The sequence below is a fragment of the Hipposideros armiger genome, unplaced genomic scaffold (genome assembly GCF_001890085.2).
Source record: "Hipposideros armiger isolate ML-2016 unplaced genomic scaffold, ASM189008v1 scaffold_818, whole genome shotgun sequence".
In the NCBI taxonomy this organism is placed as follows: domain Eukaryota; kingdom Metazoa; phylum Chordata; class Mammalia; order Chiroptera; family Hipposideridae; genus Hipposideros; species Hipposideros armiger.
The window spans coordinates 695765-716559 of NW_017732168.1; the positions used below are offsets into that span (position 1 = coordinate 695765).

Here is a 20795-nt window from a genome sequence, read left to right on the forward strand (position 1 = left end):
TCTCCTTGTGGAGATTATTAGCTATTCAGCAAGTACAAATTAAGGATTTATCATCATCCTGACTCCAAATAACCACCTTATTATGAATTTAGTAATTACCCTTGTTATATCTGAATTAAAACAAGCTTATTGGATAATGAAATTTCTACTGCCCAACCTAAAGTGGCAAGAATAACAGAGAGCGATTAATTATAGTGGCAGTTACATAAGCGTGATGAGCAATATTTGGGAGACACTCTTAGAAAAGTTAGATTTGGTGAGCTTGAGGATTTTTTTCTGAATCTCAGTATGTAGTATCTGTTTACTGAGGAATATTTTCTTAGGATTAGAAACACTTGTGAATAATTGACACATGTTTTTCTCTAGCACTAATAGCTGTACGTATTATATTTATAATGCTTAAAGAAGGATTGGTATAACACTACTTATATTTTCATCTGTTGTTTGCCCATATGTAACCTTATCCTCCTTCTGCAATCTGTTCAATCTTTTGGGATTGATTTATTTATAGCAACCAAGTCCAGGAAGTCTCTCTCTTAAAATGGGTTAGGTTCCAAAAGTTTATAAACAGTTATTTGGAAAGTTAGGATAATTAGGTTCTCTGAGGACAATACTTTGAACATGGCTGATTCATATAAACAAATAGTGAACACTTTTTTTCCCCACAAGGAAACTATAACATATGAGTTGTGTTCTTAGGATAGCTCATTAAATTGATTTAAATTATGAATAGTTAGAATTTATTATTTTGGTAGAGAAACAAATAAAAGACAATACTACTGGATTAATGGTACTGTAATTAAATAGAATATATCATTGTTGGTCTTATCTATCTTGTTGTGAGAGGAGGTCAACTAGATGGCTCTTTGATCTTATGGCCCTATATGAGAGCAATTTAAGTGGAGGGAATGGCTATGAAGCTCTCTTTGTTCAGAGATCTGGTATTGGGGGTATGGCTTGGTAGGGAACACTGGAGGAGAATAGTTCACACCCAGCATTGGAGTCAGGCTTTAGTGATCTTAGGCGGAAATGTCAGACAAAGCTTAGCTACAAGTAAAGAAAACAGAGAGGAACCAGCACCTGCCTAGCCCACTAGAACTAAGGAAATATCCTCTTAGGAGCACATTCCCAGAGTAGACAAGGAAAGGGGGTAAGGAGGAGAATAAGCCTATTTTCTTTTTCATCACATTTTTCCACTGAATCGCCCACACTAGAAGGCTAAGAATAACTCTAGACTTTGCTTTTCTCTCACCTCATATTCAGTTATTAACTGTATGTTATTAATTCTACTGCCTAGAAATCATTTAGACCGATTTTCTCTTCTCAACTTCTGTTTCCATTGCCTTACCCTATGTACTTATCATTTCTCTCCCGGAGTTCTTCGATATCTTTCCACTTTCTCGAGCTCCCTACATTCAATTCATCATCCACAGTACAACCAGAGCAAAATTTCTTACATAAGGAACTAATTATTTGAATGCTCAACTCAGAATCCTGCCATTGACAAGACAGTCGAGCCCAAACACCTTTGCATGGAAAGTAACCCTCACTTCTTTCCAGCTTCCCTGTCCTGCCACCACCTTTCCACACGCACCAAGAACTCCAGAGAACAAGCCTATTTACTGGTGAAGGGTTTAGGAAAGGAAGAAACACGGGCCAACTTAGCAACAGTTCCTATAGCTTATGTGAGGCCTGCAAGTGGCTGGTAGTCAACTGTCTCTTGGTGAGGGAAACTCTGGAGCAAGAGAGCCCATTTCTCTTACCAGCCCATGGTCTGAGCAGCCCTTGTGAGGGTTCAGAAGCAAGCTGTTGGACTGGGAGTGTGTGCCTTCCTGGAGAGTGAGCACTGGTGTCATTATTTTCATTTAACAGAAGCTGAGGTAGGAAAACATTTCAGTGTGGTGCAGTACATTTGGGTATTAATATCTTTGATGATTACCATGAAATAATTGATACAAAAACTCAGCAAATAATATCAGTCTGGCCTAGTCAACTATGAAAAAGGTCATAATACAACCACAGCAACAGAACCAGGAATAGCTACTCTATGGAGTGCCTACTCTGTGATTGACAGTTAATGTGCTAAGTGCTTTATATACCTAAGTGTATTTGTTACTACAAAAACATAATCATACTATATACAATTTTGTAATCTTTTATTTCATTTAGCAAAATGAAATGTTGCTCTGCATCAGTAAAATATATCTACATATCTTTTAAATGTTTGCATAGTATTCTATACCTGGACATAATAATTTATCCAACCAAGACGTCAGTGTTTTCTTTAAAGATTTTTCCCTTTGTCTTTGAGCAACTTTTATCACAGTGTATCTGAGTGTAGATTTGCATTTATCATACTTGTCATTAGTTGCGTTTCTTGGACATGTATGTTAACATATTTCATCAAATTTTGGAAGTTTTTAGCCATTATTTTAGGTTTTTTTCTCCTCCCTTTTCTCTCTCTTATCTTTCTGGTACTCCCATTATGTGTATGCTGGTGTGCATCATGGTCTCCCACATTTCCCTGAGACACTGCTCATTTTTCTCTCTCTTCTTCAGATGGCATAATATCTGTCAGTCTATCTTCAAGTTCATTGATTCTTTCTTCTGCTAGTTAAAAACTACTATTGAGCCCCTCTGGTGAATTTTTTATTTCAGTTATTGTACTTTTCAATATATTATTCAACATTGTACTCACCAGAATTTCTATTTGGTGCTTTTTAATAATTTCAATCTCTTTACTGATATTCTCCATTTAATGGGACATTTTTATCATACTTTACTTCTTTAAACATGGTTTCCTTTAGTTCTTTAAACGTATTTATAATGGCTACTTGGAAGTCTTTGCTAAGCTTGACATCTGGGCCCTCTCAAGTAGTTTCTGTTGCCTGTTTTTCTCCCTGTGTATGGTCATACTTTTCTATTTCTTTGCATGTCTCATAATTGGTGAAAACTAGACATTTTAGATAATGTATTGTAGCAACTCTGGACACTTTTTCTCTCCACTTCCCCACCTCCCTGGAGCTTGTTGTTTGCTTGTTTATTTATTTAGTTACATGCCTGGCTATTCTGGTGAAATCTATTTCCCTTGTAGTGTGAAATCTCTGGTGTTTTTCTTCAGAGAGTAGAGCCTTGGGCATGAGCACAGGTAGCCTTTGGAGGATCGTGATTTTAGCAGGGCTCTCTGACTGTCCCTTTCCCTGCTCTCTCAGTTAGACTGTCTCTGTTGGTATCACACCCAGCTGTTGGCCTTCAGTGAGTACTTTTTGGCTATTTTGAGGTTCTTCTAGTCTTGGGCCCTTCAATCACTCCATTGATTCCCTCTCCTTCTAACATAGATGCTGATACTGTGCAGGTCACATGGTGATTGTGGTTTGTCTTTACTTGCTTGTATTTTGAGGTTTGAGGTGACATCTTGTCACCTAACTTTATTGAAAATGTTGGCCATGGTTTTTGGTTTTGCTATCCAGCTGCTCTGTCTGTTTTAGATAAGAATTCAAAGAAGATCCAGAAACTATGACTGCAATGTGATTGCCATTTTCCCCAAAGTACTCAGAATCATCATTTTAACAACATCCCTGCATGATTTGTATGGGAAGAACTTGGGAAGAACTGATAGAGATTCTGGGACATGATAGGCCCTTAATAAACAGTTGCTATATAATATTGTTTCTTAAGTATTAGTTCAAGCAGCCCAATGTCTTCCATTATATTTAGGTGGAGTTTATGTTGATATTCAATTCCACCTAAGTAAAGACTTTTATTTAGGGTAACACACACTAAAACAAAAACCCACTACTCTTGTATTAACTTTCTATTTCGCTCTATTTATTTAACTATTTATTAAATTATGTGTACTCTTTTCTAGATGAATGTCAGGATGATCCTCAATTACATCAAATAAAAATATGTTATTATCTAGAAGATCAATAAAGCTTTCCCAACCAGAGTTATGCATTGCTGTGGGGTAGGTTTTTCTTTGCAGAGTCTGAGCAGAATTCAAAGGATAAATTTAGTTACCTTGAGACAAGACACAGTTTATTTGCAATTCATTATCAATCTGTGCTTCAGATATCCTTTGGACAGTTCTAGCCAACATGGACAGATGGCAAGTTTATGGAGTTTAGGTGTAATTTACTTCACCTGTACCTGATCCCAGCTTCGCTTTCACTGCTACATTCACTCCCTCTGGAATTTATTTGCTTACTTCATAGTTGGATGTATTTTGGAAAAAGAAAAAAATGCAAATCATAGACTTCTAAGTAAATGCATTTCTCACTTGGTTTTTTGAACTTGCTTCTCCAGCTCTCTTCCTCACTTTTACATTGCCAGATTTAAGACCTGGGAGTCGAATAAGAGAAAAATCTTCAAAAAAAGGATGGAAGCAATGAATTTGAGGTGATACAATTATTCCCATATAGGAATGTCTGGTTGGAAATTGGAAAAAATAAAAACTATAGGTACATAGTGTATAGTTTCTAAAATAAAAAAATACATATAGCAGATAGATTTTAAAACTTATAACAGGATAATAAAAAATCTTTCACTGCAATTGTCATGATAGTGTCTGTAATCTGGTTGTCTCATAGTATTTCAGTTACTGGCATCCATTCCAGGCAGGTGCATTGGGACCATAGCAGGTCTTTTCCCATTTACTGGCTGATAAATGAAGTCGCCTCCATGTGCTCAAGTGCAAGTAAATATCACTAGATCAAAATGAAATAGATATATGGAATGCCTTCAGTGCAGCTGAGAGGATTTCCAAAAAGAATAGCCTTGTATCAAAATTAATTGATTACTGAATTAGCCTCTAATTGTTCCATAGTCTGTTTAGCCGAGTAATTTCACATCTTTTTTTTATAACCTTAATACAATTGATCCTTGAGCAACATGGGTTTGAATTGCATGGGTCTACTTATACACGGTCTGACAATTAAGTTTGCAAACTTGTTGCACCGATGTTGCTAACCTTTTTGATATCAGAGGGATTATTCATAATGAATGTGTACCAACTGGACAAACAGTTAACCAAGTTTACTATTTGGAAGTGCTGAAAAGGCCGCATGAAAAAGTTAGACAACCTGAACTTTTCACCAACAATTCATGGCTCTTGCATCACGACAATGCACCAACTCACATGGCACTGTCTGTGAGGGAGTTTTTAGCCGGTAAACAAATCACTGTAATGGAACACCCTCCCTACTCACCTGACCTGGCCCCCAATGACTTCTTTCTTTACCCAAAGATAATGGAAATATTGCAAGGAAGGCATTTTGATGACATTCAGGACATCAAGGGTAATACGACGACAGCTCTGATGGCCATTCCAGAAAAATAGTTCCAAAGTTTCTTTGAAGGGTGGACTAGGTACTGGTGTCAGTGCATAGCTTCCCAAGGGGAGTACTTCGAACGTGACCATAGTGACATTCAGCAATGAGGTATGTAGCACTTACCCTAGGATGAGTTCGCGAACTTAATTGTCCGTCCTCGTATATGTATTTTTTTCAATAAATGTGTATTTAATCCTCCTCATGATTTTCTTAATAACATCTTTTCTCTAGCTTACATTAAGAATACAATATATAATGTATGTAACATACAAAATATGTGTTGGTCGAGTGTTCATATGTTACCGGTAAGCCTTCCCAGTCAACAGTAGACTATTGTTAAGTTCTGGGGAAGTCAAAGTTATATGCAGATTTTTGACTAAGTGAGGGTTGGCACCCCTAACCCCTAAGTTGTTCAAGGGTCAACTGTATATTCATCAACCATGACTCGGGTACAGTTATCTCTCCATAAAACCAGGGTTTGATGTCATGATCAATTCAACTATGCTTAATAGACCCCTAACCTACCTTTTCCTGCCATGCACCAGAAAAACAAAAGCCAAACTTGCCTGCCTTCCTTTTCTTTTGCCACAGAGGGTCTCATTATCTGTGTGCCCTATGTTTGCCATGGTCTGATGCCCTGCATGACCTGTTTCTGGCCCAGGTATGCTTGAAGGTGGATTATGGTTCCAGATAGGACCTGAAGTAAGCTTGGGAAATCAGCCCCTGCCTGAAAGGCTTCCATCAGGGTTAGTCATGATTTCCAACTCAAGAGTCACTATTGATCAGAAGTGCTCTTATTGGTACAGTTTGGAGAGTCATGGTAGCATAGTTTATGTCTCTAGAGCCAGACAGCCCATGTTGCAATCCTACCTCCACCACCTACTGAATATGGGAACTTGAACAATTTACCTAATCGTATGGTTTCCTCATCTGAAAAATGGGAATGATAATCATAGTTCCTGCTTCATTAGGATTGTTATGAGGATGATTAAATGAGTTAAAATACATAAGGAACATAGAACAGTACCTGGCTTATAGTAAACACCATTAAAATTTTAGCTGTCCTTTCCTTTATCATAACTATGATTGTTACCATTTGTATTTTTGGTGGAGACAATAGTCTGCTCCCAAGATAGCTCAAAATGGTCTGAGTTAGAGATTGTTGCTCTTGACCAACCCTTCCAATCTATTAGAGCCGGGAGAGATTTTGTGGCTTCTTTCTGTTTCTCCCCAAGTCCTGAAAAAGACTCTGAGCCCATGAGGCTGCATTAAATCCTCAGAAGAGAGTGTGTGGGGGCTGAGCTACTGATAGCCTTTTACTCCTTTGAACCTGTGAGTTTCATGTCTTTATTCAGTGTTCAAATTATTATATGTACATTAGGTTATATAGCAGGGTGTAGTTCATGTGAATTTTTTTTTTTTTAGCTGAGCCATCCTGCCACCTGTTGGCAGCTCAGTGGCTTGCTCAGCTCGGGCCAGGACTCGAACCGCTGTTGCTCAGAGCTCAAACTCTTGAGCGAGCTCTTAACCAACTGAGCCACTCAGCTGGCTCATGTGAATTTTTAGAAAACATTTTTAAGAACTATTGAATGAGAACTAATGCCAGTACCAAATAAACTGATCTAACATGATACCTTTCTCTTTCTGGGTTTTGGTTTTCTCGTTGATACAGTGACAGTTTGGAATTAGCAAATCTTGATAGTCCCTTGTAGCTCTAATATTTTCTCAGTATAAGAAGTTATAATTAGACTCTTCTTTGAGAAAAATAAGTAAATATATGGGGGCAGTTCATAGCACACAAATATTTTACACACATCAACAGTGGTAAAAGCATGTGGTTCAATCTGATGATTATATTTTACTGGTAATGTATAGTGCCGCCTCTCTTTTTATTTAAGAAAGCTTTTTTTTACAGTATAACAAGTACTGACTTGATGTTGTCCTTTTCATTTTAACCATTCTTGTGAGTGTATAATGTTTCTGCACTGTGGTTTTAATTTGCATTTCCTGATGACTAATAATGTTAAACATCTTCACATGATTTGGGGCCAGTTAGTGTCCCTTCAAGTCTTTTGCTATTTTTTTTCTATTGGATTCTCTCCTTTTTCTTATTGATTTGTGATAGTTTTAATTAATTAACTAATTAATTAATTAATTTTATATATTCTGAATACAAGTCTTTGATGGATATCTAAATTGTCTTCTCTCACTCTATTTTCCTTTTGACTTTCCCAAGGGAGTCTTTTCATGAATAAAAATTCATAATTTTGATGAAGTCCATTTTCTTAGTCTACACCTATATTGTTAGTGCTTTCTACATTTTGCTTAAGAAGTCTTTGCCTATCCCAAGATCAGGAAGATAGTCTCCTGTTTTCTTTTAAAAGCTTTATGATTATATTTTTCACAGTTAGATCTACGTATAATTGATTTTATGCATGTGTATGTTGTGAGATAAAAGTCCATTTACATTATTTTCCATTTGGATATTCAATGGCCCAGCATAATTGTTAAAAAGATTATATTTTTTCTCCATTATAGGACAGTATATTTTTGTATTAATCGAGTGATGAAATATGTGTGAATCTATTTTTGAGCCCTCTGTTTTGTTCCATCTATTTTTTTCTTCTTTGCCAATGTCACACTTTCATGAATAATATAACTCTTTAATAAATCTTGCTATTAGAAGGCCTCCAAATTTGTTCTTCTTCAGTGGCCTTGGCTATTCCTGTCCCTTTACATTTCCGTACCAATTTTAGAATCAGCCTGCTAATTGCTGCAAAAAAGTCTGCTAGGATTTTGATTGACATTGCATTGGGTCTATAGATCATTCTGGAAAATAATTGACTTCATCGTAATATTGAATCTTCCCATCTGTGAATGTGGATCTATCCCTCTCTATCCCCCTTTGTTTTTTTAGGTCTTCTTTAATTTCTCTTAGCAATGTGTTATGGTTTACAGTGTAGGATCTAGCACATCTTTCACTGGAATTATTCCTAAGTATTTGACATTGTGTGATGTTAATGTTAATGACACTTTAATTTTATTTTTTAAATGTGTTTATTGCAGGCTTATAGAAATGATCTTTTATGTATACCATCATATTGAAATGCTTAATGACAGTTCAGTGTCTTCTATTCTTCATGTATATATTTTAAAACTTTTTCTGGCCTTATTCTACATTATAATAGCACCTACATTAAATATCCAATAGAAATGGTGATAGTAAGCATCGATATCTTGTTCTCAATCTCAAAATAAAAGTATAAACTATCATAAGCACAGTGTAATACTATTCTGCCATAAGAAAAGATGAAATAGTGCCATTTTCAACAACATGGATGGAACCTGAGATTATTATGCTAAGTGAAATATGTCAGACAGAAAACGTCAAAAACCATATGATTTCACTAATATGTGGGATATAAAACTGAAAACAACCAATGAGCAAGACAAACAAAGAAAAAAACTCATAGACACAAACAATAGTTTAGTGGTTACCAGAGGGTAAGGGGGGAGGGGAGTAGTAGATGAGGGTAAAAGGGATCAAATATATGGTGATGAAAGGAGAACTGACTCTGGGTGGTGAGCACACAATGTAATACATAGATGATGTATTACAGAATTGTACACCATGTAATTTTACTAACCATTGTCCACTCCAATAAACTTCAGTTTGAAAAAAAGAAAAGCAAGGGCTGGCTGAGTGGCTCAGTTGGTTAAGAGCTCACTCAAGAGTGCGAAGCTCTGAGCAACAGCAGTTCAATGCCCGGCCTGAGCTGAGCTGCTGCTGAGCTGTTGGCAGGGTGGCTCACCTAAAAAGAAAAAAGAAAGAAAAAAAAGAAAAGCATAAACTATCAATATTTCACCAATAAGCATAGTATTTACTGTATGTTTTTACAGCTTTAAAAATCCAATTAAGGAAGTTCCCTTCCATTCCCAGCATGCTAAGAGTTTTCTTCTTTATAAAAACACAAATGGGTTTTGAATCTTAGATGCTTTTTCTCTGCATCTATCAAGATGATAGAAGTTTTCTATTTTCTTCTGTAATGAGGTACATTACATTGATTGATTTTCAAATATTAAGTCAACCCTGTATTCCTGAAATAAAATCCACTTGGTCATGATATATTATCTTTTTAATATGTCATCATATTCTATTGTACTTTGTGTGCTTGGATTTTTTTGAATCTATGTTCATAAAAAAATCTGCCTATAATTTTCTTTTTCTCTAATATCCTTATTATATATTAGTGTCAAAATTATGCTGACTTTATAAAATGATGAGATTTATTAAGATTGATGTTCTTTATTCCTTAAATGTTGGGAAGAATTTGCCAGTAAAGCCATCTGGCCCTGGCGTTTTGTGTGTGTTAAGTTTTTAAAAAGTTTTAAAATTATTATTTTACATAATTACCTCTGTTGACTAAATAGAGGATTATTCAGATTTTCTATTTCTTCTTGTATCAGTTTGGTAAGTTATATTTTGTAAGACTTTTCATTTTATCCTATTTGTCAAATTTATTGGGGAAAAATATGTTTAAAATGTTATCTGAATACTTTCTAATACTTGTGAAGTCTATAGTGTTATATACACTTATCCATTCTTGCTATTGTTACTCTGTGTGTTTTTTTCTTCCTGTTTTCTTGATTAGTCTTGTTAGAGGTTTATTAAATTTATTAGTCTTTACTGATTTTATTTTTATTGTCTTTTTGTTTCTGTTTCATTAATTTCCACCTTTTAAATTTCTTCCCTTAAGCTTTCTTGGTTTGATTTGCTGTTCTTTTTCTATCTTTTCAAGCTGACTTAGATCATAGATGTTTAAAGCCTTTTTCTTTGTGAATATATGCATTTAACACTTTTCATTTTGCCATAATTTATTTTAGTTGCATTCAATAAGTGTTGATATTTTGTACCTTTATTAACATTCAGATAACAATTTTTAAAATACTTTCTATTGGATTTTAAAATTTTACTTAGGGGTATTTAGATGTGTGTTTTTCAATTTTCAATTAGCTGGATTTTGTAGGGTTTTTTTCCCTCTTTCTGTTCTTAATGTCTATCTTAATTTCACTGTGGTCAGAGAATATGCTCTGGAGTTTTTAATCCTTGAACTCTGTTGAGGCTTGCTTTGTGACCCTAGTATGGTTAATTTTGGAAAATGTTCCATGTACCCTTGAAAAGAATCTGAATTCTTTCATTGTTGTGATCCGTTTACATTAACTTGTCAGTTTTGGTCATTATGTTTAGATTTTCTCTATCCTTACTGATTTTTTTTTTTGGTCTGGTTGTTCTATCAGCTATTGAAAGAGGTATGTTAAAATCTTTCACTGTGATTGTGAATTTGTCTACTTTTTCTATTAATTGTCAATTTTTGTTTCATACACACATGCGCGCGCATGCAAGCACGCACACACACACACACACACACACACACACTGTTATTGGGTTTTAGAATGGTTGGTTATGTGTTCTTAGTGGTTTGATTTCTTTATTAATCCACCATCTTAATCTTAGTGGTTCTTGCCTTTAAGTCTACTTTGTCTGATACTAGTATAGTTACCCCAGCAATATTTTGATAAGTATTTGCATGGTATATCACTTTCTATGAACTGCTCTGTGTTCTTATTTTATGGTTTGTTTTGTGAGCAGTATATAATTTTTTACCCAGCCTGATAGTTTTGTAATTGAAGTATTGTCCATTTGTTTAATACAATTATTCTATTTTTATTTGTCACCTTATTATTTGCTTTCTGTATATACCACTTGTTTTATGTTTCTTTTTCTCTCCTTTCTTGCTTTTGGTTTAAAATTTTATTTGATTTTTGTACCCTCTAGTAACTTGTTATTCACTTATCAGTTATACATTATTTTACTCTTCTTTTGGTAATAACCCTAGCAATTATAACATGCATCCTTGACCTCGTATAGTTCAGTTTTACCACTTTTCCAGTAATGGATGGATCTTGAAATACTTTAACTTCATTTACCCTCTTACGTCATTTGTATTATTTTTGTCATGGAATTTTATTCTACGTAATTTTTAAACCCCACAATATATTGTAATGTTTGTTTTATAGAGTTAATACTGACTTATACATAGTCACGGGATTACTCTTCCTAGTGCTCTTCAATCCTTCTGGAAGCCTTTGTTTCTGTCTCAGATCTTTTTTTTTTTTTTTCCGTTAGAATATTTTTTGGTGCTGTCACACTGGCAATGAATTCTCTCAGTGTTTGTTTGTTTGAAATGTCTTTATTTCACCTTTATTGAAGGAAATTTTTTTGGTATAGAAATGTAAATATATGCTACCATACCAGATACCATTTAACAGTCTTACAGAGGAATGCAAAATTTATTGAGCTTCAAATAATGTTCATAATTTGTAATGGTTACATTGACCTTGTTGTTCTAGTCAATAGCATGTGATTTCTCCTAATCTCCATTCTTTGTAGCATTCTGTAATGGAAATAGTCCAGAATTTGGAAAGAAGAATGCCTTATGAAATTGGGCAAGTCATTTAACTTTTCTGAGCCAGTTTCCTGATGTATAAAATGGGAAAAATATAGTATTGGTTTTATTTCACTGTGAAGTTATGAGGCTCTGTTGAGATGTATATGAATATGCTTTGTAATATATAAAGTACCAATCAGTTGGAAATGTTTAGTGTTACTATTATTTACTGGAACAGACGCATTCTCAGTGTATACATCCAGAATTCTCTTACAAGTGAACATTTTCATGAACACTCACAAAATAATTAAAATGATACACTTCCTGTATGTATTTATTTATATATACCCTGCCTTTTATGAGAAAGTAGGACAGTGTTAAAAGTTATATAAAACACAACTTACATAAGGTCCACTGTAAACTTATTTTGATATTTCAAGCAAGTAACATGAAAAGAAAGACCTGGCTTGGCACACAGTTCAAAATACCTATAAGATTTAAAGTTCCCCATTATTCAGAAGTATAGTTCATTCTTAGTGCTAAGTTCAGGCAGGAATTTCCCCCTTCGTTTTCTAAATGACGTAGTTATAATATTTAAAAGGCTATTCTGCTGGTTTTGAAGTTACTGATTTGCATGACTCGTCCAAACCAGTGTCAGACTGATCTAGAATTTTAATATTCTGTTTCATAACCCTGAAGGGAGAATCATACATTTTAATGTGAGCTGCAAGTAGCTAGCTGCTCTTCTACCCTACTTGCAAATGGATTCTATTCAGAAACTAATAAAGAATGCTTTCCCTTTCAAAATGCTTGGATACACATTAGAAGGAAGATTAGGCTGATAAATTAAAATTTTATTTTGCATATTTAACAAACAAAACTGCCTCAGGAAGATGATATTTAGCTGCATTCTGCTTTTTCTTCTTAGATGTTAATTCAAAAATTCCTGACTACATCAATCAAATATTTATTAGGTCCCTACTATGTGCAGGCACATTCCTATTGGTTTGTTTGCTCCCCTTTGACAAAAAGTGGTCATTCAGGCTTACATTTTGTGCTTTCTTCTTTCACTTTTTCCTCTTTTTTAAGTAAATATGTTTTTAAATGGAACAGAACATTATGGAACTGAGGCTTTCAAACAAACAAGTGAATTATATGTTGGTGCCTCATAACCGATGTTCTAACAAATCTAGAGTTTTGTATGATGATCAGATTTAAAAGAGGACATTTGTTCTTTATCTAAATTCTCTGGCTTTGTCTTCAGGTCTCTGGCGTGCATTTTATATGAGATGTGCTGCATGAATCATGCATTCTCTGGCTCCAATTTCTTGTCTATCGTTTTAAAAATTGTTGAAGGCGACACTCCTTCTCTCCCTAAGAGGTATCCCAGAGCGCTGAACGCCATCATGGAACGGTATGGAAATAAATGTATTGCCCGAGAAACAGTTTTAAATTGTATTTATATTTCTGTCCATCTGAAAAATAGTTTTCTTTTTTAATTTTACAGCATGTTGAACAAGAACCCTTCACTGAGACCATCTGCTATAGAAATTTTAAAAATCCCTTACATTGATGAACAACTACAGGTATTTGAACTGAGAGGTGTGTCGGGAAACACACATTAGCATTTATATGCGTTCTAGGACTTGAAGGTATGCGGTGGAAATATGGTACAGGAAGAATCAGTCAGAAAGGAGAGACAAGGATTTTTTTTTTTTTAAAGCTGAGAGACATTATTAGTCAGGACAATCTGTTTGCAAAAGAAAGTGGGTGAATTCCTGTTCCCTGGTATCCCAGACATTAGGATTGTGACTTTTTTGCCTACACCCAACCCCCACCCTCAGCGCTGTTGGTTTACAGGTCTTATCAACACTTTGTAGATATGTCCCTGCTAGGACAAGAATGTACTACTACTGCTAATAAAATCTGGGATTTTCTTCAAGCCTTTATTGTTCTACTCCTTTATTATATATCCCAATAATACTTTTACTGATTGAATTTATTTTGTTTTCCTATAAATTAGAAATTTTGAGGTAGAGAATTTGCTTCTGGTTGTAAGAAAAAAAAGCAAATGGTACCCTTTCAGGAGAGTTTTTGTTTGTTTGTTTGGTTTTTTTTACTTCTTAGGCTTTTACAATACAGATCCCTCAGGCAAATTTTCTTTAGTTTTATGAATAGCTTTAAGAGGACCCACAAAGCAGTCATTCATCTTCATCAATGTGCCCACTTTTTCATCAGCGTCCAGTTCTAAATCCACAGGAGACAGGATGCTGACTCAGCGCACTGAGTGCCCGACACTGTGCTGACGCTGGGGGCGCAGAAATGAAAGGAACAGATATGGCTCCTGTCCTTTGGAAGATTGACTGCTAGTAAGGGAATCCAACACCAAGAAAAAGTAAATAAAATAACGATAAATTCTCACGAGCACTAGGAAGAAAGCCAATAGGATGTAAAATAAGTAAAGTAAAATAGGGCAGGGGAAGAGGATTTGCCGGTCAAAGAAGAAGGTGACATTTTGACACCAGTGAGATGGTGAGAAGCAGCCAGTCCTGTAAAGAGCCTGAGAAAGAGTGTTGGAATCACAGGGAGAAGCTGGTGTAAAGCCCTGGATTTTAGGTCCTTGGAGGGAGACATAGAGGACAGGGTTCTTCGGCAAGACTGAGCTTCCAAGGGAAACCCTTGGAAGGTAGGAAGTGGGGTAAGCAGGACAGTAGGGGGAGGTAGTGAGGCTCCCTGGTGCTTCCAGCTCTCCCTGTGCACAGGCAGAGCCAGCTGAGGGCTCTAGTCTGAGGGCGGTCCACTTCAAAAGAGTCTGTTGTATCAAAACCACCCAGAAGGGTCTGTGAGCAGGCCAAAAAACAGTAAAAGGGATCCAAGGGGATCTGCTGGGACTAAAGCAAGGTAAGTGAGGCATTTGTCCTGGGGCAAGATTAAAGGGGACACCAGCACTCAGTAGTCAGGATAAATAATATTTTACAGATCCAATTTAATGCTCAAAATCCATGGTAACAAAGTATCAAAAGTTCAAAGATTGTATCCAGTAGGGCTAGGGACAGGGTGAGGCAAATGAGGTAGCATGGTGCAAATTCAGAATGGGATCTTGTCTTTATTTCAACGTTTGATGTTGTGTTCTCCATGGCATTTGGGCATTAATTTCGATTTTTTAATAATGTTGCATTAAAGTAATATGTATCTGAATTACTGAGTTTTTTGGCACCCCTTAAATTTTGTGTCTGAAATGAGTGCCTCACTCAACTCAGCCTAGTCCCGGCCCTGGTTGTGTGGACATTGTCCACTGCAAACTCAGAGGAAGAGAGAGCTTGTGTGTGCTTGGAGCTGAGGGAAGGCCTGCCCGTGCCTGGGTGTCAGGCAGTGAGAGAGCAGGCAGTACAAGGTCAACTTGGAAAGGTAAGTAGGCAGCAGCCTGACTCTCAGGATCTTGTTGCATAAGCTACCATGGAATTTTTTCATAACCCTTTGTAAGAGGAAAAATAGCTACCAGTGGGTTTTGCTTTCAAGCTCCCAGAAATGGTGAATAATATTGCAAGTCAAAAAAGGCACCTGGTAGTTTTATGCCCTTCTATCCCTGAAAAAGAGTCTTTAAAGTGTGTCAAGGTCTCTCTCTCTCTCTCTCTCTCTCTTTTCTTTAATCAGCTTCTGAGGTGTAGATATTCTGAAATGATTCCAGAAGACAAGAATTTGAATTGTCAGAAGGAGGCTGCTCACATAACTGATGCCATGTAAGTAATTGCTTTGTTTTTAAAAAGTCTATTGAGCATAAATATTAAATGCATTTGTCTTTAAAAATCTATTAGTGCTAAGCTGACTGACTACATGAAGTGTTCTAGAATTCACTTAAGTCTTGCCAAGAAATTCAGGCGCTTCAGTAACTTGGTGTTCTCAAGCCCTTAACCTCAGGTGGCAGCAAATTGATATCATAAAAGTTTAAACCACTGCACAGCTGACAGATCTGCAGGGCAGTTCTGCAGTTGCCTTGTAAGTAAATAAAGAAATTAATACCTCAAACATTTAGTGATCTATGTGCTAATGCACCTTCCCTATTAAGCATAAAAGGCTTTCCCATGTTGATTGTTTAACAGGAACTAGCAGAGTATCTATTTAAAAGACAACATTATGGAGTCCTGGGACAATTGAAAATAAGCCAAAATTCACTTTCTTAAGATATGCGGAAGAACCAGAGAATGTGTGTTTCAAAAGAACCATAATTATTTCATTGGCCTAACTTATCTCTCCTACCTCATCAAACTGTCTATGCTGTAACTTACAAGAACCCAGAATACTAGGTTACTTCAAAACAGCCATGTACAGCTGTGCAGGCTGTGCACTGCACAACTCCAGGGGGCACCACTTATAAAGACCAAATCTATTATTTTTCTGAAGGAACTCTATTTAAATTTGTGAGTAAGAACTCTATTTAATTTTGTAAGTAAGCATTATTTTTTTGAAGGAACTCTATTTAATTTTGTAAGAATAGCAGTCCCTGCCCAGAGCTGTGCAATATAGTGAGGGAGAACAGTAGCCCTCATTAGCCTGATCATCAAGGCGAAATAGCACAAATAATACTTCTCTAACACCTAATCCAGTAGTTCCTGAACTACACCATGTTTGTTTTCATCCTCACATTCAAACAGGAAACTGGCCCATCAAAGATAGTCTTTGTTTAATGCATGGTCTCCAATTAAAATAGACCACATCTCAGGGGGACACATAGGCACACCCCTAGAACCTTGTTCTTTCAAGAAAGCCTTAAACTTCTAATTTCATTTTGTTTTATTAACTAGAGATGTGAGAGTAGCAGATAACTTATTTTTTAAAATACTGGACTAATTTTAGTTATCATTTTGCACTGCAGTTATGATGTAGTTAGCCTGACGCTGCTTACAATTAAAGCGTGCTAGAATCCAGTTGTTTGCATGGCATTTCACATTATGAAATATTGATTTCAAATCATCACTGTTATTTTCAAGATCTATGAGTATGTTTTAAGAGATCCGTTTGGTCTTACAAAATAAGGGATGTGTATTCCTGAAAATTACATGTCCCCTGGAGGCTACGGTCTGGATGGTGTTCTAGAGGGACAAGAACCGCCCACAACAATCATTACGATTTTCTCATAATATCTCTCACTGTGTCCTGTAATATCGGGCCCCAACCAAGCCAGGCACAGAGACAAATGTCATTGAGAATGTGGTTACAGAACTTTTAATACATGATTAATGTAAGCACATTTCTTTAACTAAAGAAAGGGGCTCTTAATAATATTGGCCAACATTTTGGGGGGAGTGACCATCTGCTTGGCTCCGTTATGACCAATTTACATGAGTTAACTCATTTAAACTCACTATAACCCTATGAAGTAGGTAGTCTTACTACTATTTTTTCAATGATCATAAAGACGTTAAGTAACTTGCCTAAGGGCATGCAGGATTTGAACCTAGAGAATATTAACCTGTGTGATTAACCATCATGCCATGCTGCCGTGAAAATGCCTACTGTTTTAAGCCTAGCCTAGAAAACATATTCAGTAGAATTTAGCTATTATAATGCTATCATTTTGGATACTTTTTATGTGTCAGACATTGTACATACATTATCTCATATAATACTCACTATAGCCCATTCTTTACGGATGAGAAGACTGAAGTTCAGAGAAGTTTGGTTACTTGCCTGAGGCTACAGAGCTAAGGAGTGCTGGGTATGGGATTCAAACCCTGACTGTTTCCAGAGATGGTGTTTTATCCACATGGTCGAATTAGTCTGCCTGTCTATTTACTTCTTAATGGCCAAGATCCTAATTTGTCTTGCATTATAAAAACCAGTCATAGGCAGCGAAATGAGCCGAAATTTGGAAAGTACATAATTTGCTTTTAAACAAAAATCCAATTTGAAAAATATTGCCAATTAGCCACAGTCCTGGTTGGCTCGTTACCTACCCAGACTTTATTAGTTTTTGTCTGGCCCGTCTCGAGATGCTTTTCCCTTCTCAGTAGGGTAATGATGCTTCTGTAAAATATCTGTTTCATTTTTCCGAGCGTGTTTGGGATGTGTGCTGTGTGGGGAATCTTTGTTTTCTCTAGACAAAAAAAGATCCACCTACAGACTCTGCGGGCTCTCTCTGAAGTGCAGAGAATGACGCCGAGAGAAAGGATGCGGCTCCGAAAGCTCCAGGCAGCTGACGAGAAAGCCAGGAAGCTGAAGTAAGCGGCCTCTTCCTTAGGGTACCACGGGCCAGCTCCCCGGGCTCTAAAGGAATTCATGGAAGAAAAGCAACACCAAAACAAGACATCAAAATGCACGTACCCATTCCACATACATCTGTTCATTTCTTCACTCCTTCCCTCAAAAGATGGTTCTGGAGCCATAGATGGTTATTGGATGCTGGGCATTATTAATGTTAGGCTTTCATTCTTGTGTGGGAAGAAAGATTGCGTATCAGGGAGGTTGCCAGTGATAAAAATACCATCAGGCGTCCGAATGAAGCCTCACTGCTGCTGTCGCCTTCTGTACATTCCCCAGTGAGAGGGTGAAAAGGTGACTTCAGTGTCCAGCCTTCATTCTCTGGATGTTTGCTGTGTCCCCTCTGCGGAGAGACCTAGCTGATCTATAGGGAGAAAGATGGACTGGCAGGAAATTGTTGGTTTGGAAACAGCTTTGTTCTGTGGAGTGAAGCCCTTTGAAAAGTCTGTGCTCAGGCCAGTGCTGCTGGTGGGCAATAGCGCTAGAAGTGAGGGTATTTACATGAAAAAGGGGAATTCCAGAGCCCCAGAATCCCAATTTCTCAAAGACTGATTCTGCAGTTGTAGATCATCCAATTTCCTAATTTTCCTTCTTCTTTCTTCCTCTGCCAATTTTGTTTGGTAGCTTAGTCTCCCCAACCAAGAGCTAGTGAGGCAGGAAAGACCTGAAATTCAAATCTATTCATTTTGTGACCTTGTTAACATAGATGAAAAATGACTTAGAGGTGTCAAAGTTCTTACAATGAATATCATGATGAACCAGGTGAGAATCTGTGAGATTGTTTTCCCTTAAGATATTCTTTCTTTAAATTAATAAACGTGGGAAAAGGTTCCCTCAAAGTGCTCGTGGGCCATAGTGGGCTGTAATGGTTAGCAGCCACCTCTGGGGTTGTGAGGTGAAGGCTGGGTGGGGAGTGGCTACTGATTTGTCTGCAGATTTCTGTGGTGTAAATACCAACACGATGGCCAATTTCAAGCTACCAATGTGATATCACCGACTGTTCAGCTGGGAAGATATGCACGCAGTCTGATCTCGGGAGTCCCGTACAAGTTGGTTTCTGCAAACCACTGAGTGTGGGTTTTACGGAGAAAATACATTCATGTAAATTGTTTGAGCCAGTGTGTCAACTCACAGTCCCAAATCTGTTTCTGACACCCCAGAAATGGCAATATTTTCAGGTTATCATGATTCATGTCATTGGCTGAGGGTAAAAGGAAAATTATATCTCTGACAGGAACAGATGAAAGGGGCTATTTAATTACTTACATCCACATTACTTTCAGATTAAAACTTTTTTATGCACAAAAGAGAGTCATAGATCTTCTACATGATAGTTAATGTTTTTCTTATTTAGATTAAGTTTGGTCTTGATTCAATGAATGACTTGCATCTGAATTGTTTTTGATTGTTGTTTCTAGGATTCAAGAGTGGTCACGTGTTTCAGCTAGAAAATGACTGTTGTCAGAAGAGTTATAATGTATACATTTTATAGAAAAGAAAATTTGACCACAAGGATGTTTGGTGACTTTTCCAAAAAATCTAAGTATAAGTTAGCACACAAGTAATCACCAGAACTCCAATCTTTCTTCTAGTTTAGTAGCAAGTCTATTAAATTCAACTCTCCTGTAGTCGAGGAAACAAAGAAAATATGTCTGAGAAAAGTTCATTCCACAGTGGGTCTCATATTCCTTTTCATAAATTCTTTGAAATGTAGCCCTGTGTTCCTGTGTATGCGTTTGTTTCATCTGAACACAGCGATTGAGTTATTAGTACCTGCTTGGCCCTGTGCTGGGCATCAGGGACACACATTCCTGTGACACAATCAGAGGACACACAGGGATCAGTACTGTCTTCTGCTGTGCTGTAGGAGCTCTAAGGATGAATCAGGAGCCAGAGCATCCTTGTGGGTGCTTTAAAAGAGAATCAAGTGGGTGCTGCACTGTACACACATCGTCCTGGGAGAAAGTCCTGTTGGCCTGCCTTCCCAACACCTGGGTTGGCCTGTGGAAACAGATATCACACTTACCTGTGTAATATAGATGTGGTTTTAGCAAATTGCAGCTGTTTTTCTACGTTTGCTTTAAATTTGCAGAAAGCTTGTGGAAGAAAAATATGAAGAAAATAACAAACGAATGCAAGAATTGAGATCTCGGAACTTTCAGCAGCTAACGGTTGACGTACTTCGTGTAAGTATTCTTATTTTAAAGGTTCCATAAAACCTTCTCTTCCGATTTTTCAGATTCATGGGGCCAGTTAGGTAGGAAAAGGGACAAGGTAGAAAATTAAAAGCATCCAGACCAACTTTGCCCAGTTCCAGGAGGAGGTACTGGGGTTCATTTTAGAATGTAGGACAACAGTTAATAACTACACTAACTCAAAGCAGGTGTACTTAGAGATGGATCAATTGATCCATCCAACAAGTATCAAATGCCTACTGTGCACAAGATAACTTAATCTGTGCTGAATGAACAGTTGATGTGTTAAAATAATGACTTTGCAGAATAAATGTGTGTATATCTAATTTTGAATTTCAGTTATGCTATTGTTGCTTTATCTCTTTAGTCCATCGTTCTCTTTCTGAATTATTTTTTAATTCTTTCCCTTTTTATTTTGTCTTCTATCCATATCATGTCTTGTGTTAATAATCTCATTCAAACTTTGAAGAATTACCATAGATGTCCGATAATAAATAGAGTTGCAGATTCATATAACATTTACCCCAAATTCATGTCCTCTGCATCCCAAGCCTCTGGATGGT

General features: G+C 36.7%; 1 protein-coding gene across 2 annotated transcripts in view; it reads left to right on the forward strand.

Annotated features, from left to right (window-relative positions):
* The window catches only part of NEK11 (NIMA related kinase 11), a 217400-nt gene that overhangs the window by 113706 nt on the left and 82899 nt on the right, over positions 1-20795 (forward strand). For both annotated transcript variants that reach the window (XM_019628930.1, XM_019628931.1), the window contains 5 exons: positions 13044-13193; positions 13287-13365; positions 15434-15519; positions 17878-17997; positions 20130-20223. In XM_019628930.1, coding sequence (XP_019484475.1) covers positions 13044-13193; positions 13287-13365; positions 15434-15519; positions 17878-17997; positions 20130-20223 — 529 coding nt within the window. The remainder of the gene's footprint in view (positions 1-13043; positions 13194-13286; positions 13366-15433; positions 15520-17877; positions 17998-20129; positions 20224-20795) is intronic.